Raw genomic sequence first — 19,984 nt, forward strand, 5'->3', positions numbered from 1 at the left:
CAAGGACGTAAGGAAGGAAGGATGCCACAGCCTCACAGCTCGTTGGAGGCAAAGCCGGGGCTGTGAGCTTGAGTTACACAGCCAGACAATGGGCTTCTTTCACCCAAAGTCACCCACACTTGCACAGACACACTCACACACACTCACACACACAACACACACACAACACAACACAGAGGCGTTCTGTCTCGAAAACTGTTGTTGCTCCTGTTGCACAATATTTGGCTCTTATTATTACATTATGCCCCTTACTTTCCGCTCTCCTGCCTCTCATCCCGGTTTCTGGTTTTAATTTCCTTGGCTGCATGTGTTTGTTGTCTGACTGATTGGAGGCCGTGTGCATGTGTGTCACATGTTCAGAGCCTGTACCGTATGATTGCATATGATAACAAAGGGTAATTTTAGCTGTGAAATCCCTCTGACATTGTGTCTCCGAGTTGCAGCTGCACAATGAGAGAGAAGACAGGGGGACAAAAACTGGGGAATGTCATCCTTATTCTTGAAATCCTTGGAATTTTCTTTCCCATTTTCCACTCTCTGTCTTTCTCATGCTATTCCCTCCCTCCAGGCAGTGCTCATTAGCCCCTTGGCCCTCTCTAAACAGGTGGGGCATGTTTGGCACAGCCCTCCGACATGCAGTCAGGCTTAATTGGGCTTGGAGGACCCCTTAACCCCCCCCCCCAACACACACACACACACACACACACACACATACATCACTCATATACACCCCTCCCTTCACACTTTTCCCTCCATTCTTAAAGAGCCAATTGTCCCCTTCCTATTCCCCAGGGTGAGGTTGCGGTTCCTGGGCGTAGAGTGTAAATCCAGCTCCAGACCTGTCTCCGGGCCTGACTGACTGACTGACTGACTGACTGACTGGCCTCCTGGCTGCCCCCCCCCCCCCCCCCCCCCCCCACCATCTCCCCTCTTTCTCTTTCCCTTCTCTGTCAAATGATAATAACAACCACTACCCATACAAGCTCCATTGATATGCAGACATATCCCCCAAATGTCACCGGGCTGCTCTCACTGCCGGCTCCTCGCGTCTCCTCGCTCGCTTTTTCCCCGGCTCTCCACCTCGCCTTTACCTCTCCACCTCCTCTTTATCGTTCTGTCTTTTTTCTCTCTGTCTCTGGCTCTTTCCCAACTAGACTCTTTGTGCTTCTTTGTGTCTTGGTTGCTCGAGAATTTTTTAGCCTACAGAGAGGATTTTTTCTTTCACTACCACCACCACTCCCCTCCCCCCTCACCTTCTCTTGCTTTTACTTTTCAAGGATACCCAGAGACTGAGAGTTATCCTCATGTGACTCTGCTGTTTTGTGTTTGTCTGTTTGTTTGTTTGTGCAGCGTACATGCATCTGCTGAGCTCTCTGGGTAAACGTGAAGCATTCGCCATACCTGTCTGTGTCTGTGTAATTACAGCCACATTTTTTTTTTTTTTCTTTCCAGGGCAAATACTTGACACTACCTTGAAAGAGTGTTTCTTGAATAAAAAGAAATCTCGCTTCTGCCTACCGTCTTTTTCCCCCCTCCCTTTCACAAACACACATGCGCGTATGCTATCCACCGTCACTACTGGCTTAGCAATATCTCATTACCCTGTTTATTCATACAAACAAATGCCTACTTTTCACGCACACACAAACACAGATCTAGCACTGGAGTGGAGAGGGAAAGAAACAAGCGCTCAAGTGTGTTTATATCTGTGTGCATGTGAGTGTGTCTCTGCGTGTGTGTCCGTGCGGAGTTGCACAGGGCAGGTGGGGAGGTTTGAATGTTAACTGCCTTATCACTCCAATTTCACACTCTCGCCTCCAGTCACACACACACACAAACACAATGCACACGCACAGAAACACCCTGTTGCCTCCAGTCTCATATGTGACGACTGATTAACAGGGAAACAGGGTCTCTCACACACACACACACACACACACACACACACACACACTTGTGCACATACTAATCCTAGCCAGAGGGGAGGTTTTGTGTGTGTTAATGAGTGTGTGCGCCTGCTTCTGTAATGGGGCCACCTGTCTACTCATTAGCCTCGTTACCCAGCCTTTTAATTGCCCCCAAACTCTGCATCATGTTTCCTCCTCCTGCTCTTCGTCCTCCTCCCTCACTCCTTCTCCTGTTGATTTCTCTTCATCCTGTTAAGTGAACTATTGGGACATATCAATAATCTGACATCACCACATACAGCAAGGACTATGTCATAACATGCAGGTGTGTGTGTGTGAGTGTGTGTGTGTGTGTGTGTGAGTGTGTGTGTGTGTGAGTGTGTGAGTGTGGTGGGATTGGGTGGGGTTGTGTGAGTGCAACATGCCCATATGTCAGCATATTAGCAAAGTGATTGCTTTGACCTCAGTATCAGGAGGCATATGAACATGACGCCAGTCAGAAGGGAATTCAGAGACACGTAATCAACACACACACACACACACCCACACACACACACACACACACACACAGTTACATACGCAGGGTTATCAGGTTGATTTGAGTTACCTTGAGCAACCTAAAGCTCCGCTTCCATCCCCCTCATTTTCTGGCTGAATGGCTGCTCACAGTGTTTTTTTACTACACTTATAATCATGATTATTTGTCACAGCTACAGGAAACTACAGCAGATTGTTTTATTGAATGTTTTTACAGCTTAGCATACATTTCTCCTTTTTTATTTGGTTCAGTGCAGTTTTTCTCAAAGTTGCTGAGAGCCCCTTTTTTTTAACACACGCAGTCTTTATACTCTTATTCTGGTCTGTTTGTACAAAATTCAGCCAACAATCATTTTTTTATTACTCTAGGATGCAGCCACCACCCAAAGGCAAAGAATCTGTATTAATACTGTTGTTTGTCATGATCTGGCTTAAAACCAAAGATAAGCTTTGAGTTTTTTGGGGGGGAATTCATTTTCTTTTCTAAAGTTGAGCCAGTATGCTCTGCTTCCAAAACTTTGACCAATGTTTTAAAATTAGTACATGGATGTTTCATATTTCAGAGATTGCAAGTGGGATGGATATCATAATAAAGTAAATGTATAGAGTATGTCAGTGGATATGTCTTTTGTTTTGCCCCAATCCAGCAAAACCCCAAATCTGACAAATTGTCTTTTTTTCCATTAGAATTAAAAATCTGATACAGCCACATGACAGTCCTGTTGATCAATTCGCAGCTTTGCCAACAATGGCCTCATACATTCAGAAATGGTAATGGGATAGGATTAAACTTGAAATGATTAGCCGATTAGTCAATCGACAGAACAATGCTTGGTTTGATTATTTCAATATCATTTTTCAAGCATAAATAGTAAAACGGTTCCAAATATTCTGACTCCAGAATCACAAATAGGAGGATTTCCTGCTTTTCTTGGATGTCTAACATTGTAAAGAAAATATTTTGGGGTATTTGGACATGTAAAGGCGTCACAATGGGCTGTATGAAGCTGTAATGGACATTTTTTCTGGTTTCATAGACTAAACAATTAATGCATTCATTGAAAAAATAATCAGCAGATTAATCGATAGTGGACATAATTGTTAGTTGTAGAATAAGATAGGATCTTGATATGAATGCTCTTACAATTACAGGATTTCAGTTTTTTAAAAAAAATGCATATATCCGGATGGGTGTATTTCATGTCGTTATATCACCCAATCCTAGCAGGGCTACAAAACTTCTAATTGTGAAACATGAAAAATGAGCTGTGATTAGTTGCACAACTCTTCTCGTCCTTCACCCATCTTCCTCTCACCAAATCCATCTTCTTACCCTCCCCTCGCTCCATTCCTCCCTGTGTCTCTGTCAGACAGCTCTCTGGGCTGTTGCCAGTCAAGTTACATGAGAGAACAGGCGGCAGAACATTCCTGCTGAACATAGCTTTGCACTCAGGGGATTCCCTCCCCTCTCTCCCTCCCTCTCTCTCCCTCCCTCTCTCTCCCTCTGCCCTCTCTTTGTTTTTGTCCATTCTTCTACTGCAACGTCCAACTCGAGCCGTGGGCTACTCTTCCATCAGAGGCATTCTTCCTCATCTGCTGCCTCTCTTTGTCTGATAATCATGGAGAGGATGCTTTTTTTTTTTTTTTTTGTGCTGAAATGCAGCGAGTCATGCGTTATTTTGCGCTCATGGCATAAGCAACGTTTTCACACGCTCCTTTCGTTATGGTCGCACGGCAACTGTCACTTGTGTTGCCAACTTGCATTATTTTGTAAAGAACACCTTGCATGCAGAGAGTAGCTCGCCTGAGTACTTTGTCAGTGGTTGCAGGGGCCCCGAAACATTCTCAGTGTTAGACCCCAATTTATTGTCTTACTGTGACGGGGGCTGACGAAATTGTACAGTACACAGCCTCCGTAAGAAGGCTGCTGTCTGAGTGTTAACCAGGGGTAAAGAAAGACGCTGTTGAAATCTACACCTGACACGATTAGTTTCAGTCTCTTCTGAAATGTAAGGAATTACTGCTTTTCACAGTCTCATGTTATGATAGTAAGATGTTTGTCACACAAAGCTAGACATTCAAAGATGCTCTGTTGGGTTCTAGTAAATTGTTATTTGCTATTTGCCTGATTAAGATTCAACAGGGCTGAAACTTTTTCAATCTAATAAAACTTTTGGGAGCAATAATCCAGTCTGCAAACATTAATTCTGGCTTTTTATAGACCAAACAATTAATCCTTTAATCGAGACAATAACCTGCAGATTAATTGACGAGTAATAATGATTGATAGCTGCAGCCCTATTTAAATAATAATCACCCCACAACGTTTGAATCCATTAACATTCAGTGTAGCCAACAATTTTGTTAACATTGTAGACTCAATATCTTTTGGTTTGGGTCAGACAAAATTAGACAGGGCTTTTTGAAACAAGACAATTCCTAAACTAAATGATTAATTGATTAATTCAGTATCTGGCAGCTTGATTGATAGTGGAAATGATCGTTAGTTGCAGCCCTACACCAGTGCATACATAATTTACAGATGTAAAATTTTACATCTTGTATGTTGGCAGTTGCTTTTTGTGATCTGTATCTGCTAAATGACAGTCTGAATGATTGCACTGTAGAGCAGCAACTAATGATTATTTCTCATTATTGATTAATGTGTTGGTTTTTGTGCTGATAAGCAGTTAATCATTTCCTCTATAAAATGTCAACATAGCAAATCATGCCCATCGTGATTTCTTTGAACACAAACAAAGCGATTTAAAGCAATTTACAAACACCTTTGTCTGTTGTTGCTGTTTTTTCACAATTTTCATATTTCAAAAAGAAAATGATGAATTGATCAGTCAAAAAAATAATAATAATCATCCGATTAATCACTAATGAAAATGTCTGTCAGTTGCAGCTCCTGTTGTGATGACTGTATATGATTTATATAACGTTATAAAGACTAGACTTGACCTACTTGTCCCAGTCACATTGGTCGGCCACATAAGCACACAGCAGATCAAATTTCCGCCAAAAGTCTGCAGCCCTCAGTCAGGATGTTATAATATATAGAAAATATGGACAGTTTCAATGGAAAATATTGAGAAACCATAACTTCTTGGCACAATTTGATTTCTCTTTGCTGAGGGAGAACAAAGAATTTCCACAAGTGTCCTCATATTTAACCACAATTTCCTGATGTCTGCCTCGCTCCAGCATGCCCCCCCCCCCCGGTGTCCCCTCTCTCCGACACTGGGACCACCGTCTTCTCTTACTCTCCCCCTTCTCTTTTACTCTCTGTTTTTTCACTCTGTCTCTCGTACGTCTTCTGTGTTTAAAGTACAAACTACCAAGGCAGGCTGTCTGAGTCCCCAGGCTGTTATTGATCGACTAACAGACAGAGAGAAAGAAAGAGACAGTAAGTGGTACCAGGAGCAAGAGTGAGCCAGGGCCGGCAGAAAGGACGCCTCGAGAGCTTGTCTGAACCGGAGGGTCTATTTCTGTCTGTCTCAGTGCGTCATTATTGGCCAGGAGACATCGTGGACGCACGGGATGAGATGACGGATGGTGAGCAGAGGAAAGGAGAAAAGGAGTAGGAGGGAGGGCGAAGAGTGAAGTTTAGTCTTGAGAGGTCGAAAGTCCGTCGATTTGGTGCTGCAGACGGAAGGGTTGCTCTGAAGACAGTTTGTAGCCTGAACCCTGTCAGCGCCCAACCAGTCCGATTGTTTATTGTCAGGTTGGATGAGACTGATAATCTCCGACCTGACAGCCAGTTGTTTAAGGGCTGAGTGTGCCTGTGTATGCACAATCAAGTGTCCAAACAATGACATGTACCACAGCAAGAAAGGGAACAGGAAGGACTCCGTGGAAGTCTGTTGAGATTCAAGTCCTGACATGTTGTTCCTCACTCTCGCATCTATAAACACACACTCTGACACGGCTGATATCATCTTCATTTACACATTCCTTGGGACCATTCCACTAAAAGCAAAGGGTAGTGGAGCCACCCAGGCCGTGACATCCAGGGTTTTGCCTGCAAGTTACCGCACGCACGCACGCACACACACAGAAACACACACAGAAACACACACAGATGCTGTACACCCAGGTTCAGTTTTGGTTTTGGTTCGATTGTATCGACTCTGATTCCAGTTCTCCTGACCGATCCTGGTTCGTTTCAGATCTTTTTTTAAATTCATGTCACGTTATTTAAGAGAGAGAAAACTAAATGTGAAGAAAAGAAAACTTTTTTTAGTAGGATTTCTGCTTAGAAAACCTGCATTCATATATATATATATGGTCTTAGACTGCTGTAAACACAGGCACAGTCGGTTCTTCCTGGTGACAAAATGTAGGGAAAAAAAAGTTCATATATAGTATTAATTTGAAGAAGGTTACCGCCATTCTTCCACTCCTCAGTGGAGCTTAACTGGTTTCTGAGCTTGCATGCTTCATGCATGTAATAACCTGTGAAATATGAAATGTGGAAACTACCACAGGTGATTGATTGCTGGCGGATTGATTGCTGGCGGATCACAGCGTCCAGCCGTGATTTTTATTTTTTAAACCAAGCCAAGAAACACACAGACTGTCTGCCACTAACCTTAAATCTTCTCTCTTTGTTTGAATGCGATTCAGTTATTTTTTTTTTTGCCAAAAGCGGTTTCACTCCAGCGCACTTTCTATCTTTCTGTGCGCTTGAATTCTGATCAGCAGCCACAAACACAACACATTTTCAGGTGGAAAACATGTCTCTCTACTTCTTCTGTGTCATGATATGTTATTATTTTTTTATCTTTAACTCTTAAGTGTTTGTGCTTGTTTGAGTTCAGGTCCATTTTTAGAGGTGGGAAAGAACCGTGTTGTTGAGTGGATCTGGTTTCAACAAACATCCGTGGACTATTAATAAATCATTGCTGCTCTGCGCAGTGGGATGCTGTTGGCGTCACCGTGTTTGTGTGTCTGGGTGCTCGTATGTGTGTGCGTGCATGTGTAAATCATTCTATATACCCTTATATTTGAACAAGGCTTCTAAACTTTTTCACACTCTCTTGAGAAAAATAAAAAAAGAGACTTTGTATCTCGTGTGTGTTGCAGCCACAAACCACCTCCAGTATTTCTTTCTGCTTCTTTTGTTGCTTCCTATAAAGAAAGCCTAGAAAAACACTCACACTTAATTGGCATGAAACTTTGACTAAAAATGGCAACCAACAGATGCGAAAATCCAGACCTAACCCCTAATTATTGATTCTCTTCTTTTCTAACCGTTTACGAACTCAAAGTAAACCATTCTTCAGCTGCGGTGAATCTTCCAGGACAATTACCCAAGGGTCCTGCTTTGAGATTTTAACAAAACCAACTCCTAGAAGGGAGAACACATTGTAGTCAGAGGGGAGAGGAGAGCAGGCGATGGGCTGAAAGAAGATGGGTGATAGAAAAGATTTAAACAGAAAGGGAAAAGAGGTTAAACGCGGAAGGTGGAGGTTATAGAAGTGGTGATTTGTGACCCACAGGAAACAGGCAAAGGGCTCATTTTCCCCGAGCTCTCAGAGGCCATAACAAGCCCAGACGCTGTGTGTTTCCTCTTGATAATGCACAGCAAGCTCACATGAACTCTCATTGACTCACTCAACACTCAATTTGGCTGCTTGAAGGAAAGATCCTTGTGTTGAAGCTGCTCGCGTGCATTCTTTTATCTGTTAAGTTTGACCATAGTCGTGCCCAAAAACGGTGAAGAATTATAAGTATTCGGTGTTTCCTCCAGTAATTGTACTCTTGGCAAAGTGGGAAAGGCGTACGTGCGTCTCATTCTCACTTATTTACGGCACATGTAAACACAGCTGTGCACAGGAGTTGGTAGAGATGTTGAGGAGAGGAGGGTAAAAAGTCAGAAACCCTCTAGAAATGTGAGAGAATGTGTTTGTCTTTTTTTTTTTTCTTCTTTTTTCATGCTCCCTCTTTGCTTTTAGTCAGCCACTTCATCCTGCACTTACAGACCCAGTTTCGTATTCAGTTATAGTGATCAGGACAAAGAGAGAGAAGTGAGAGATAAAAGACAAAACTGTCCCTGTTCAGTCTGGATCCCACAGTGGTCTAGACACTAACTTCATCACACCTCTCCCTGCCAAACACTCACTTTTTTTTATCAGCCTACTCCACACCAGTATGATAGGAGATATCAATAGGACGATAAAGCGGCCGCCGATTAGACAGGTTTGATACTAGCTGAGTGTTTTAGCGAGGATGTCCGGGATATTCTTCTATTTGTTGCAGATAACAAAAAAAAAAAAGGCACACCAGAAAAATGTTTAAAAAAAAAAAAAAAATGTAACGCACGTAAGCGTAGTCTGCGAGAGGGCCCTTCAAGCTGCTGTTCCCAGACTGCGAACTCCTGCGCTGAGCCGGAGGATGATGTGGTGAAATCTTGGCGGCGAGAGATTGAGCGGTTGCGTATAAGCTTTGAAGTTAATTTGACAAGTGCTTGAATGGTTCAACTATAAGCAATATCACCTGTGGGGTGGGGTGGGGTGGGGGGGTGGGGGGGGGTGGGTAAGAGAAAGAAATATATAAATCTGCTGTAATGTGCTGTCGTTCGGAGGCAGGTGGTGTGTACATGTGCATGAGGAAAGTGTGTTAAAAGGGAGTGGACTTGCTGGTGAATGAGTAAATGCGTGTGCATGTGGGTTGAAACATACTTACCTAGGGATGTGAGTGCGCCAGCCAGACATCATTAGGCTTTGAGGCAAAAAAGTCTCCATGGCACCATTTTTTTTCTTTCTTTTCTTTTTTTTTTTTTTTTTTTGCAGTCTGCCTGACCCAGCAGACACAGGCAGGCACGCCGTTTAAGATCATTTATTTGGGTTTGTATGTACTCCCCGTGTGTGTGGATTACTGTGTGTGTTGCATCCTGTGTGTGTTTGCGTGCATGTTATTTATTTATTTTGCCTGGTAATATGCCTGAGCCTTCATTATAGCAGGAGCCATAACTTTGATAAATCACTTGGGCTCGGGGCCCTCACTGCTTTCACAGTATTAGAAAACTAATTGAAATTCTCTTCCACCCCCCTCCTCTCCCTCCCTCCCTCCTCCCTCCCTCTCTCTCTCTCTCTTTCTCTCTTTCTCTCTTTCTTTCTTTTTCTCTCTCTGTTTTTCACTCTCTCCTCCCGTCTCTGTAGCGAGGGCCAAACAGTACTGTGTTTTTTCAGTGGAATAGAAGCCAAGAGGGGGAAAATGTCATCACTGATTTAATAGGCGTAGTCTTACTCAGAAACACACACACACACACACACACACACACACACACACACACACACACACACACACACACACACACACACACACACACACACAGACAAACACACACTGCACTCTGGGGAGTGTTAGGAATCCTGATAATGTCATCATAGGAATCTCCATAATGTACCCCGCTCTCCTGCAGGCTCCAGTTTGACTGCGCTTCTCCCTTCCTCTGCTTTTGATTAGATGGGGGGGTTAGGTTTAGGTTGATGGGATTTAGAGTTTAGATACTTGTTTCTATGGCCGTGATCCCCCCGCTGTCCTCGGATTGAGGGTCTGTTTGGTTCGTTGCCTGGGATCTCCCAGCTGCCACTGGATTTAGGGTTTAGTCGTTGCATTGTCCATGATCCCCCTGCTGCTACTAGATTTGTTGCATTTATAGGGATCTCTCCGTGCTGCAGATACATTCAGGGTGTGGTTGGTGTAGTTGCGCAGGATCTCCCAGATGAAATTTGTGTTTTTTGAGTTGTTTTATTGTTCAGGATCTCCTCCCCGCTGCTGGATTTAGAGGTTTGGTTGTTTCATTATACACCATCACCCAGCTGTTGCTAGATTTAGGGTTTAGTTGTGTTTTTTTGTCCAAGATCTCCCTGCTGCAACTGGATTTCGCAGAGCTTAGCCACTTCTTTTTAATATCTAGACAGTGCTACTGTTTGTGCGACACTTGGGGGCTTTATGTCCACCCCGCAACCCCTCCCTCTCTCCCCGGGTGAGCTTTGTAGTGTGAAGCTAAAGATTTAGTGATGGAAGCAGTGTGTATGTGTGTGTGTGTGTGTGTGTGTGTGTGTGTGTGTGTGTGTGTGTGTGTGTGTGTGTGTAGGCTATATATGACCCGACTTGTGTGGACCAGGGCGATTTCAAGGAGTCCTGTCAGCACACAAAATTTCTCTCTGCAAACATTCCTCTGACGTGATCCAGCCCAGGAGAGGAGGGCTGCGTTTGCGCCTGTGTGTGTGTTTTTGACTGGCGGCGTGTGTCTGTTGACCAGACAAATCCATACCATCGCTCGCAGACACACTGCAGGCACATAACCACACACACACACACACACACACACCACACACGCACATATGCAACCCGTGTGTGTGTGTGTGTGTGTGTGTGTGTGTGGTTAATGAGGATGTGTTGATTGATTAGACTGCAGTAATTAGCTGGAGTGTGAAGGCCTGGAAAGGTCTCTGCTCTGGTGGGAGTGTCCCCTCTGGAGAGACATTGAACTGTGCTATGCACCATTACATTACACACACATACACACACACACACACACACACACACACACACTCTACAGAAACAGTCCCATCCAAATCTCAGATGTGGGATGAGTCATCTCTCGGAGGCAGACCTAATACTCTGTGCAAGTGTGAGGCAAGAGGAAGGATGTTTGTGTGTGTGTGTGTGTGTGTGTGTGTGTGTGTCAGAGTCTGAGACATAAGGATATTTGCTGTGTGGAGATGTGTGTTGCAGAGTGAGATGTGCTTGTGCCAGCAGTTTCTTTTCCTGCACAGTGTGGCCTGAACACTGACCTGATCCTCTGCCTGACAAATCAACTGCCCGCCTCACCTCCCCCTCCTCCTCCTCTTCCTCTTCCTCCTGCTCATTTGTAGTTTCACTTCTCATCTGCTGCCCAGTTCTCTCTCATGCATCACACAGCTGCTTCTAGTAAATGCAAATAATATGATATTAGGTATGACAGCCTCTGTCTGTAGCCTTCCTCCTCCTGAGTTACGAGGATGTAGAATGAACTGCTGCAGTAAAGTGTTGTAAACAGTGCCGCCACATGGATGACGGGGGAATTACATATGATGCAGTGTTTGATTTTTTTTTTTTTTTTCTTTTTAAAGAATTATCTCTTTTTGCCTTTCTTATCTACAGTGTTTCACTTAATATGAATAATCAAGAACTTACCCCCAAAAGAAAACAAAAAGTCATTAAAGTCAGTTTGCAGGTGAAACTTATACATGAGCTTGTTTTTACAGGTCGTGTTGCTGCTGGTTTTATTGCTGTCTCCTTAATGCAGTGTTTTTACCTTATTGATTGACTGAGCTTCTTCCTTTCTGTCTCCCTCTAACAGGAAGTTCTACTACATCACTCTGCTGAGGGACCCTGTGTCTCGATACCTCAGCGAGTGGAGACACGTGCAACGGGGAGCCACGTGGAAAACCTCCCTGCACATGTGCGATGGACGGACCCCGACGCCCGAGGAGCTGCCCTCCTGCTACGAGGGCTCCGACTGGTCGGGGTGCACCCTGCAGCAGTTCATGGACTGTCCCTACAACCTGGCCAACAACAGACAGGTGGGGGAGCAAAAAAAAAAAAAAGACGCTTTTAACGTGAATCAAGTTTAAACAACAGAAACTCTACACTACAGAGGTGGGATGACATTGCAGCGTGGTCACATTGACTGCTGTGGTTACAGTCCCCTGAACTCAAGCGAGTGCAGTCGTTTTCTCTCCACAGAAGTGAATTCTGTGGAGAGAAAAGGTGCCCACAAATCCTCAGCTATTCAGCTTTTCTTCTTCTGGCCATTTGTGCAAACACTCACTTGTACTGCAAACACTCAAAAGATCAGCTGATTTCAGTCTTGGTGCCGCCATTTATCACTGCTGCCTAACTAACCTGCATCTCTGCACCTGACCTGACCTCTCTCCTGCCTGCTGGACCGCTTTGTTCTGTTCCTCAATAGGATTATAGTCCTGATATTGTCAGTTAGTACCATTTATCCAAGTCTACTGGAAAATACCAATAATACTCTGCAGAAAAACAGATCAAATGGTTTGGTAAATTTTCACATGAGAAACCAAATACACAGTAGATAGATATGGATTAGGAAGCCAACAATTCATAACTCATTACGGTTATTCTTTCAACTTATAAAGGTTGAACATATATCCATTTGTTAACACAAAGAGTTAATGGAGAAATTTGAATTCATTTTGAATTCGATTTCGATTTCAAGAGATGTGAAAAGTGTAAGATGAGTTTCACACGTGAACATATCCTCTTCCTTCACACACGCACACACACACACACGCACACACACACACACACACACACACACACACACACACACACACACATATACCCATACACAGTCAGGAGTTTGCCTGCTGGCCATAAACACCTCAAAATCACACCTTCTTTTCTCATGCTATCTCAGTCTCCCACCTAAACCTGTTGGCCAGCTTATCTCATCTGAGACTGAGGTTGTTATTACTCAGGGTCCCATGACTTATAAATGTGGTGCACACACACACACACACACACACACACACACACACTTGAGGTATCCTGATGGACCGGCAGGCTGAGGTGCACACAGTGTACTCTTGTAATGTCAGGATTCAGTCTCTGTCCCTGTAACACCACAGCTCCAGAGAGCACTCAGCTGTACAGTGATCTCTCATTTTTGCAACCAAAACCAATTGAACATCAACTACTTGAGTTTATAAAGTGCAACAGGAATCGAGGAATTTGACTTTGAATTCCAAGTGCTAGTTATGTAATATAGGACATTATACACAAAATGCAGGAATTTTCATAATCTATTTAATCTCTTAACTCTTTTCATTTTCCTTTTCCCTCTTTGAACTCGTGATTAAACATTTAGTCTATAAAAAAAGGGAAAACAAAAAACAGTACCTTAAACTTAAATTGATGTGTAATTAAGTCTCCTAATTGTTTGCTTTTTCTTTCATTTTCATTCCTGCATTTGAGTGAGCTGGAGTCTGTGTATAAAAGGTGACATATGAATCAAGTGAAATGTAAAACCACATTAAAGAAGGCAAAACCAGTATTTTCACATAATGTTTTTTTAAATGTAATAACTTAGTGAGATGTTGAACTGTAACAAACTTAAACACAGGTCCTTGATTCGAAGGATGGATTCTTTTAACGCTGTCACAAACACACAAACATCCACTGATTTCTACAACCTCCTCACTTCCTTTTTCCCCGGTCTCTAGGTTCGTATGCTGGCAGACCTGAGCCTCGTCGGCTGCTACAACATGTCCACGGTCCCAGAGAAGAAGAGGGCCCAGCTTCTCCTGGAGTCGGCCAAGAAGAACCTGCGAGACATGGCCTTCTTTGGTCTGACGGAGTACCAGAGGAAAACCCAGTTCCTGTTTGAGCGAACCTTCAGGCTGCGCTTCATCAGGCCCTTCATGCAGTACAACAGCACCCGGGCCGCAGGGGTGGACCTGGACAATGCTACGGTTCGTACAAAGGCTCGTTCACTTTCAGTAGATCTTATTCTAGGAAGAAAGAAAATGAATGAATGCACTTACAACAAATGTAATAGGACAAATGTAGTATTTATAGGATTAATACAGTCTGTTGTATAATTCTTGTATGTGTGCGTTTCTTAACATGTTTCATTGAAGAAAGACAATTATAGAGAATAAAAAGAAAATGAAAAATCAAACAAATATTTCAAAAAGAAGCGAAAGATCTGAGAAGAGAGAAGTAGAAAAAGTAGAAAAATAAGAAAATGAGAAAAAGAGAGACTCAAAGAGTAAACACAGTGGTTTTTTTATTTCTGTGAAATGAGTTGGGATGACTGTCGCCGTTAAAAAAACAGCAGCTTCAAAGATGTTCTTCACACTTTGGTCCAATTGGTCCAGTGTGGGAGTTCTTAGGCTCAATTCCCAGCAAAAAAAATAAAAAATCCTCCAGCACACAGCAGACTGGTGACTTATACATCAAAACCAAAAGGAAGGAGAGAAAATAAAGTATGCCCAGCTGACAGAGGCTGCGGGAAAGTAGACCAATGGTTATTATCACAAAAAAGAGAGAATATGTTGTGATTTGTAGTCTGACAGTCTGACGGTCTGTGTGGGGCATCTTGAGTAAAAATTAGTTTCTGAAATTAGCTTTCAAATATAATACCTCTAAACGCAGTGTGTGTGAAATTGTGACATTATTTAATAATTTTTTTTAAAAGTCAAATAATTACATCAGCAGGTGATGGGAAGGATATTTACTTTTCGAGTCTGGGAGCTCGGCGCGGTCGTCTTGGCTTTGTGCCGGTGTCCCCCGGTGCTGCCGATCAAACATCTCCAATTTTCTAACATCAGTGCGACGCTTCGCTTCCCTCTGTGGTCGCACACATCGCTCACAAACGATATTCAGCACTCCATCACAGATTTCAAAGGCATTCTCTTAATTAAACACATTTCCCCCACCATGTTGTATTCCCACACAGCAGATGATACGCACCAATAAAGCCAGCTGCACTGCCCGAGTTAACAACAGATGCGTTCCTGTTGTCTTCATATTGCCACTATCTTTCTTGTGTAGTGGGGCATTTCCACCAAAGGAACTGTGGGGGGAACCAAGAACCTTGTGAGGAACTCAGGAACTTTAGCGCCAGTACGATAGTTTCTGCTCTGGGGATAGTGCTTTCTAATGTTTCAGAACCTACTGGGGTGGATCTCACAGTGCTGAATATCATTTACTGATCAAACACACTTCATGGCAACTACAATTTATTAAAAAAATAATGAAGCTGTAGTGCCCTAGTCAGTGTTATTGTTTCATCATGGTTATGTATTAAAGCTGAAATGAATAACCACAGAGGATGACTCTGTGTTGTTTGTTCTTTTTATCTTCACGGTTCCTCAGATGTGATGGAAATGCAAACAAGAATGCAAATTAGGCATTTTAGTTCCCTTTTCTGATTACTGAATGTAGTTCCTTCGCTTCTGTAGATCCTGGAACTTTTTGGTCAGAATAGCTGTTAGTTCCTGCTGAGTTACAGATGCCAAAAGAGCCTGTTCTGGGGTCAGTGCTTTCAGTGGTTCAGGAACCATCTGGGCGGGATTTGCAATGCTGAGCATTGATGATTGGTCAGTAGTCACCAAAACCTCTGGATGCCACTAGTATCATTAATGTTAAAAAGAACAGGCTTTGTTGTCAATGCCACAAATACTACTAGCTAGATAAAATAGGAGAGAGAGGGAGCACTGAGAACAAAGCAGGTGAGCCATCATCAGTCTGATTTGCTTATAATTATTCAGATGCGGAGAAAAGGCAAACTGGAATACACAAACAGGACATATAGTCCCTTCGGTTCCATAGATCCTGGAATTGTTTGGTTGACGAAGACTATAACTTCACCTTCTCTCTTTTCTAACCTTTCTTTCTGTTATTTTTTCCTTCTCTTGTCCCCTTCCTGTCTCTTCCTGTCTTCAACATCTTCTTGTCTATTCTTATTCTCAGTTAATCTTATTATGTTAACTTAAATATTTAATCTGCTCCCTCCTGGTTAGGTCCAGCGTATAGAAGAGTTGAACGAGCTAGACATGGAGCTGTACGACTACGCCAAGGACCTGTTCCAGCAGCGCTACCAGTACACCAGGCAGCAGGAGAGGCGGCAGCAGCGCATCAAGAACCACATGCAGCAGAGCCACCAGGGCCTGGGTCTGGGCGTCAGCCTGTGGCCCTCCCGCAGCCGGCAGAGCTCGGTGTCGACACTGGAGGAGGGAGAAATGGAGAGGGAGGAGCGGGAGGAAGGTGAAGAGGGAGGCAGAACGGAGGAGGCGGGCAGCAGGCTCCCCACTGAGGACTACATGAACCAGATCATCAACCGCTGGTAGCAGCAGAATGAGAACAAATACACAGACATGCATACGTAATGTGAAAATGCACATACACATACATACACACGCACACAAACAAACACACACACTCTTACATACAAGTGGCGCCTGCATCAAAGACCCAAATGACTGACAAACAGACTTTACCGCAGAGTTGGGCTACGGGAATGAGAGTCCAAGTGGTTGCTATGGAGACCAGGGCTTGGTCGATTGCATCAGCTCATGTTATTGAGGTTTGCCCAGTTGTTATTAGCACCCGCTTGCCCTTTCCCCCCCTCTGAGTTACTCTGTCTCTCTCATCATCATTACTGACTGAGCAGAAGAGAGATATTTTTAAGAGTTGCTGACAACTGAGTATCTCATCCATCTCTCCCGCCTCCACTCCTCCTCCTCCTCCTGTATTCCTCTCGTTCTCTGTGGCCTGATATGGAGCATGAGAAAATAAAATTAAGTCTGTGAATTCCCGCTAATCCTTGCTAAGGACCAGTCTACTTCCTGGCTGCTCCACTTTCAGAGGAACTGGGAAGGCTATGAAAGTATGCGAATGGCTGAGCTGAACAAAGAAAATGGTGGGAATCGAGAGAGAATGTACTGGAAAGAAGGAAGACGGACTGAGTTGTGTAATAAAGCTTTCTGCTTAAAAAAAAAAAAAGGAAAAAAAAAAATCTGCCATTTCACCCATGAACACGCTTTGGTCATGAAATAGTGACAGTCTCATTCTCATTTTAGGATGAATTCATTTGTATTTTCCTTTTGTGTTTATGCTTTTTTAAAAGCAGAATTGTAATAACACTGAGACCAATATTGCTGCCTAAAGAAAAGTGATTCCTTTATTTCTTTATTTTTGTTTGTTTTAAAAGTCAAAGCTAATGGATTGGGTTGACGTACAATGGACCATAGCCATTACTGAAGCCTTGCATCTTGGGGGCAAAAAGTGGCCTGTTTCTCTGTTAAAGGTTCCCAAAGCTCCTGTCGCTTAATGAGTTCATTATTTCTCCTTTTCTCTCCTTTTTTTTTGTGTGTCTCAGTCCTGCAGAGAATGACAGCCAATTACAGACCCCAGTCTCACATAGGTGTGAGGAAATCAAAGGCAGGGAAAGGAGGGAGAGGAGAGAGTCTGCTGCAGGTTGTTGCCAGGAACCGTGCTGTGTGAGCGGCAAGCGCTTTGGAAGCCTTAACTCAGACAAATGCTTGAGATGGGAGTTGTGGAACTACTGGTCACCATGGCAATGTGGGCCCTTAATGTAGTGGGTGGCATTTTCAGTTTCTGTCTTTTTTTTTTTTTTTTCTTTCTTTTTTTTTTTGGTGACCAAGAGCTGCGTTGTAAAAGCGGCGGTCTCAAACAAGCCTCCGTCCCACCTGCTGAAAGGGTGCACAGAGCGCTGGAGACCAGTAGTTCATTAGTGTGAAAGATATTTTCGTTGGTTTTACCCTGAAGAACGGACGAGGATGAGGTAGCAGTGCCTCCATGTACTGGGATCATAGTCAACATAATTATTGCCAGATATTACGTCTGCATTATACTACAGTAATTTCTCTGACTACTCGTGTGTCCGTGTGGATGAGTGTGTTTCCGTGTGTGTGTGTGTGTGTGTGTGTGTGTGTGTGTAAATAGTATGTAAAGTATGCCTTTGATTGGCGTATGTGTCTGCCTTTGTAAATAGTGTGCCTGACTGAGAGAGGATGTCTAATGAGTTTTGTGAATGACTGGTTTCATGACCAATTATCTTGCCATTTTTTTTTTGGTGGTGGTGGAGGGCGGGGCAGCAAAGTCCCTCCAATAGGATGTCACAGGAGTGTGACCATCGCAGTGATGCAAGCCAATAATACTCCCCTCTGCCCTGTCCTTAACTATTTTCCTCCCCGCTTTTCTTGTCTCCTCCCCATGACTTGGTTACATATGAAGATATTTTTTTTACTATATTTACCTAAAATGTAAATTGATATTTTAAAAGATCTGCCTGTGTGACACGTCTTTACTCTTTGCAGCAAAATCTACAAGCAGGGTTGGGTCACGATAGCCAGCTCCAGTTTGAATCTGATGCTGCATCGAATTGTGTGACCCAATCAGGAATTTTGATTTCAGTGTTTTTCATGCGTTTGTGATTCATGCTTTTGTTTATGTTAGGTCACAGAATTTGATGTAACAGCAGTTCTCACTCGGCAGAATATCCACATGTGTTGAGCTCGATGTTAATGAACCTCTTAGAGTACCAGCTTAATAGAGACCTCAAGAATTTGGAGCAAGTAAGGTGTAAAGTAAGTAAGCTACACCTGTTATTTCAATGTGCCAGATACATTTGATCAACATTTCATAAGTTATATGTTTCATCTACAACTTAATATGTTTGCAAATGTTACAATCTACACCCAGTTAGATTCGATACTGAATTCAGATTAGCTAAAACGCTATCAAAGCCCAACCCTGACTACACTCAAAGAATCAGAGCAATAAGAGGAGAAAAACCAATGAGAAGGTAGAGAATAGAATTACTAAAAGTGAGAAGGGAAAAAGACGTGTCACAGAGCAATGAAATCAAACTGAATGTAGTCCAGATTCAGTGTCATCCATGGGTCGACTGGAGGATGCGTTCAGGCAAACTGCTTCCTTGGTATTTCCATAAATAACATGTTGCATCCGGTTGTTAACAATAGTTTGTTTTTGTTTTGTGGGGTTTTTTTTTTTTTTTGTATTAAAAAGGGAGGAGGAACTAACAGTTAAACTACCCACCATCACCCTTGTTAAATTTCAAATAATCACCCTGGATCCTCCCGTGTCTCTCGTTTTGATCAACTCCTTTTAAATCAGGGATGATTCATGAAGCGAGGAGAGAAGAACAAGGGGGAGGGGGTTGATGAAAGGTATTGGGACACATCCAGAGTCAATATGCTGCTTTTTGTGTAGCCTTCAAAGTAACGCAATGGGGACTGGGGAAAAAGGATATGGAAAGAAAGACGTCCCTTTTTTTTGTTTCTTATTAACTTCCTCTTTGTTGTCTTGAAACTGGAGACTTGAAGACACTGCAACTCCAGGCATTTTGCCCACAAGACATCTTTTTCAGAGTCAGGACCATGTTTGGGCTCCAAACCAATAAATGGTTCGGCATTAGTGGCTAAACACAGAAAACAAAACTGATTCTTTGTCTTGAGAGTGTTTTATTTTCAGCGTTCCAGTTTCAAACGACCATCAGATTTGAAGCAAACCTCAAAAATACCTGAACAGTGTGTGAAAGAAAAACCTCCTTTCGCTGAAATGATTCCAGAGATTGATGCTGTAAAGCTATACTCAAATATTTTATGTCTCATCACTATGTATATCTGATGTCTTAACAGCATTTCTTTTGTGACAACGAAGCAGCCCAGGTGTCACTAGCATCATCATTATTTTTTTTTATGTGTTAAAGAGAGTGTGATAGAGACTTTTTTGGGGTTTTTTTTTGTCTTTTTTGGATTGGTGTGCAGTCTGTCTCTGGCTCTTTCTGTATGCATAATTCTGGGTTTGTTTCTTATGATTGCAAAAATGAATCATCAAGCCACCAATTAAAATATTTCATTTTTACAGACCTGACTGTGTTGTGGTTGTCACTGCACATCATTTATGATGTTTCCTGCTCTGTCACTCTATTAACTAAGCACACACTCATGAAAAACATT

At 43.0% G+C, this 19,984-nt stretch overlaps 1 protein-coding gene across 1 annotated transcript in view; it reads left to right on the forward strand.

Annotated features, from left to right (window-relative positions):
• Positions 1-19,893, forward strand: part of hs6st1a (heparan sulfate 6-O-sulfotransferase 1a) — a 63,457-nt gene extending 43,564 nt beyond the window's left edge. The window contains exons 2-4 of the mRNA XM_056393180.1: positions 11,806-12,028; positions 13,697-13,945; positions 16,001-19,893. Of these exons, the coding sequence (XP_056249155.1) occupies positions 11,806-12,028; positions 13,697-13,945; positions 16,001-16,327 (799 nt within the window). The 3' untranslated portion in view covers positions 16,328-19,893. The remainder of the gene's footprint in view (positions 1-11,805; positions 12,029-13,696; positions 13,946-16,000) is intronic.
• Positions 19,894-19,984: the final 91 nt, after the last annotated feature.

This window comes from Seriola aureovittata, chromosome 13, assembly GCF_021018895.1.
Source record: "Seriola aureovittata isolate HTS-2021-v1 ecotype China chromosome 13, ASM2101889v1, whole genome shotgun sequence".
NCBI classification, from domain to species: domain Eukaryota; kingdom Metazoa; phylum Chordata; class Actinopteri; order Carangiformes; family Carangidae; genus Seriola; species Seriola aureovittata.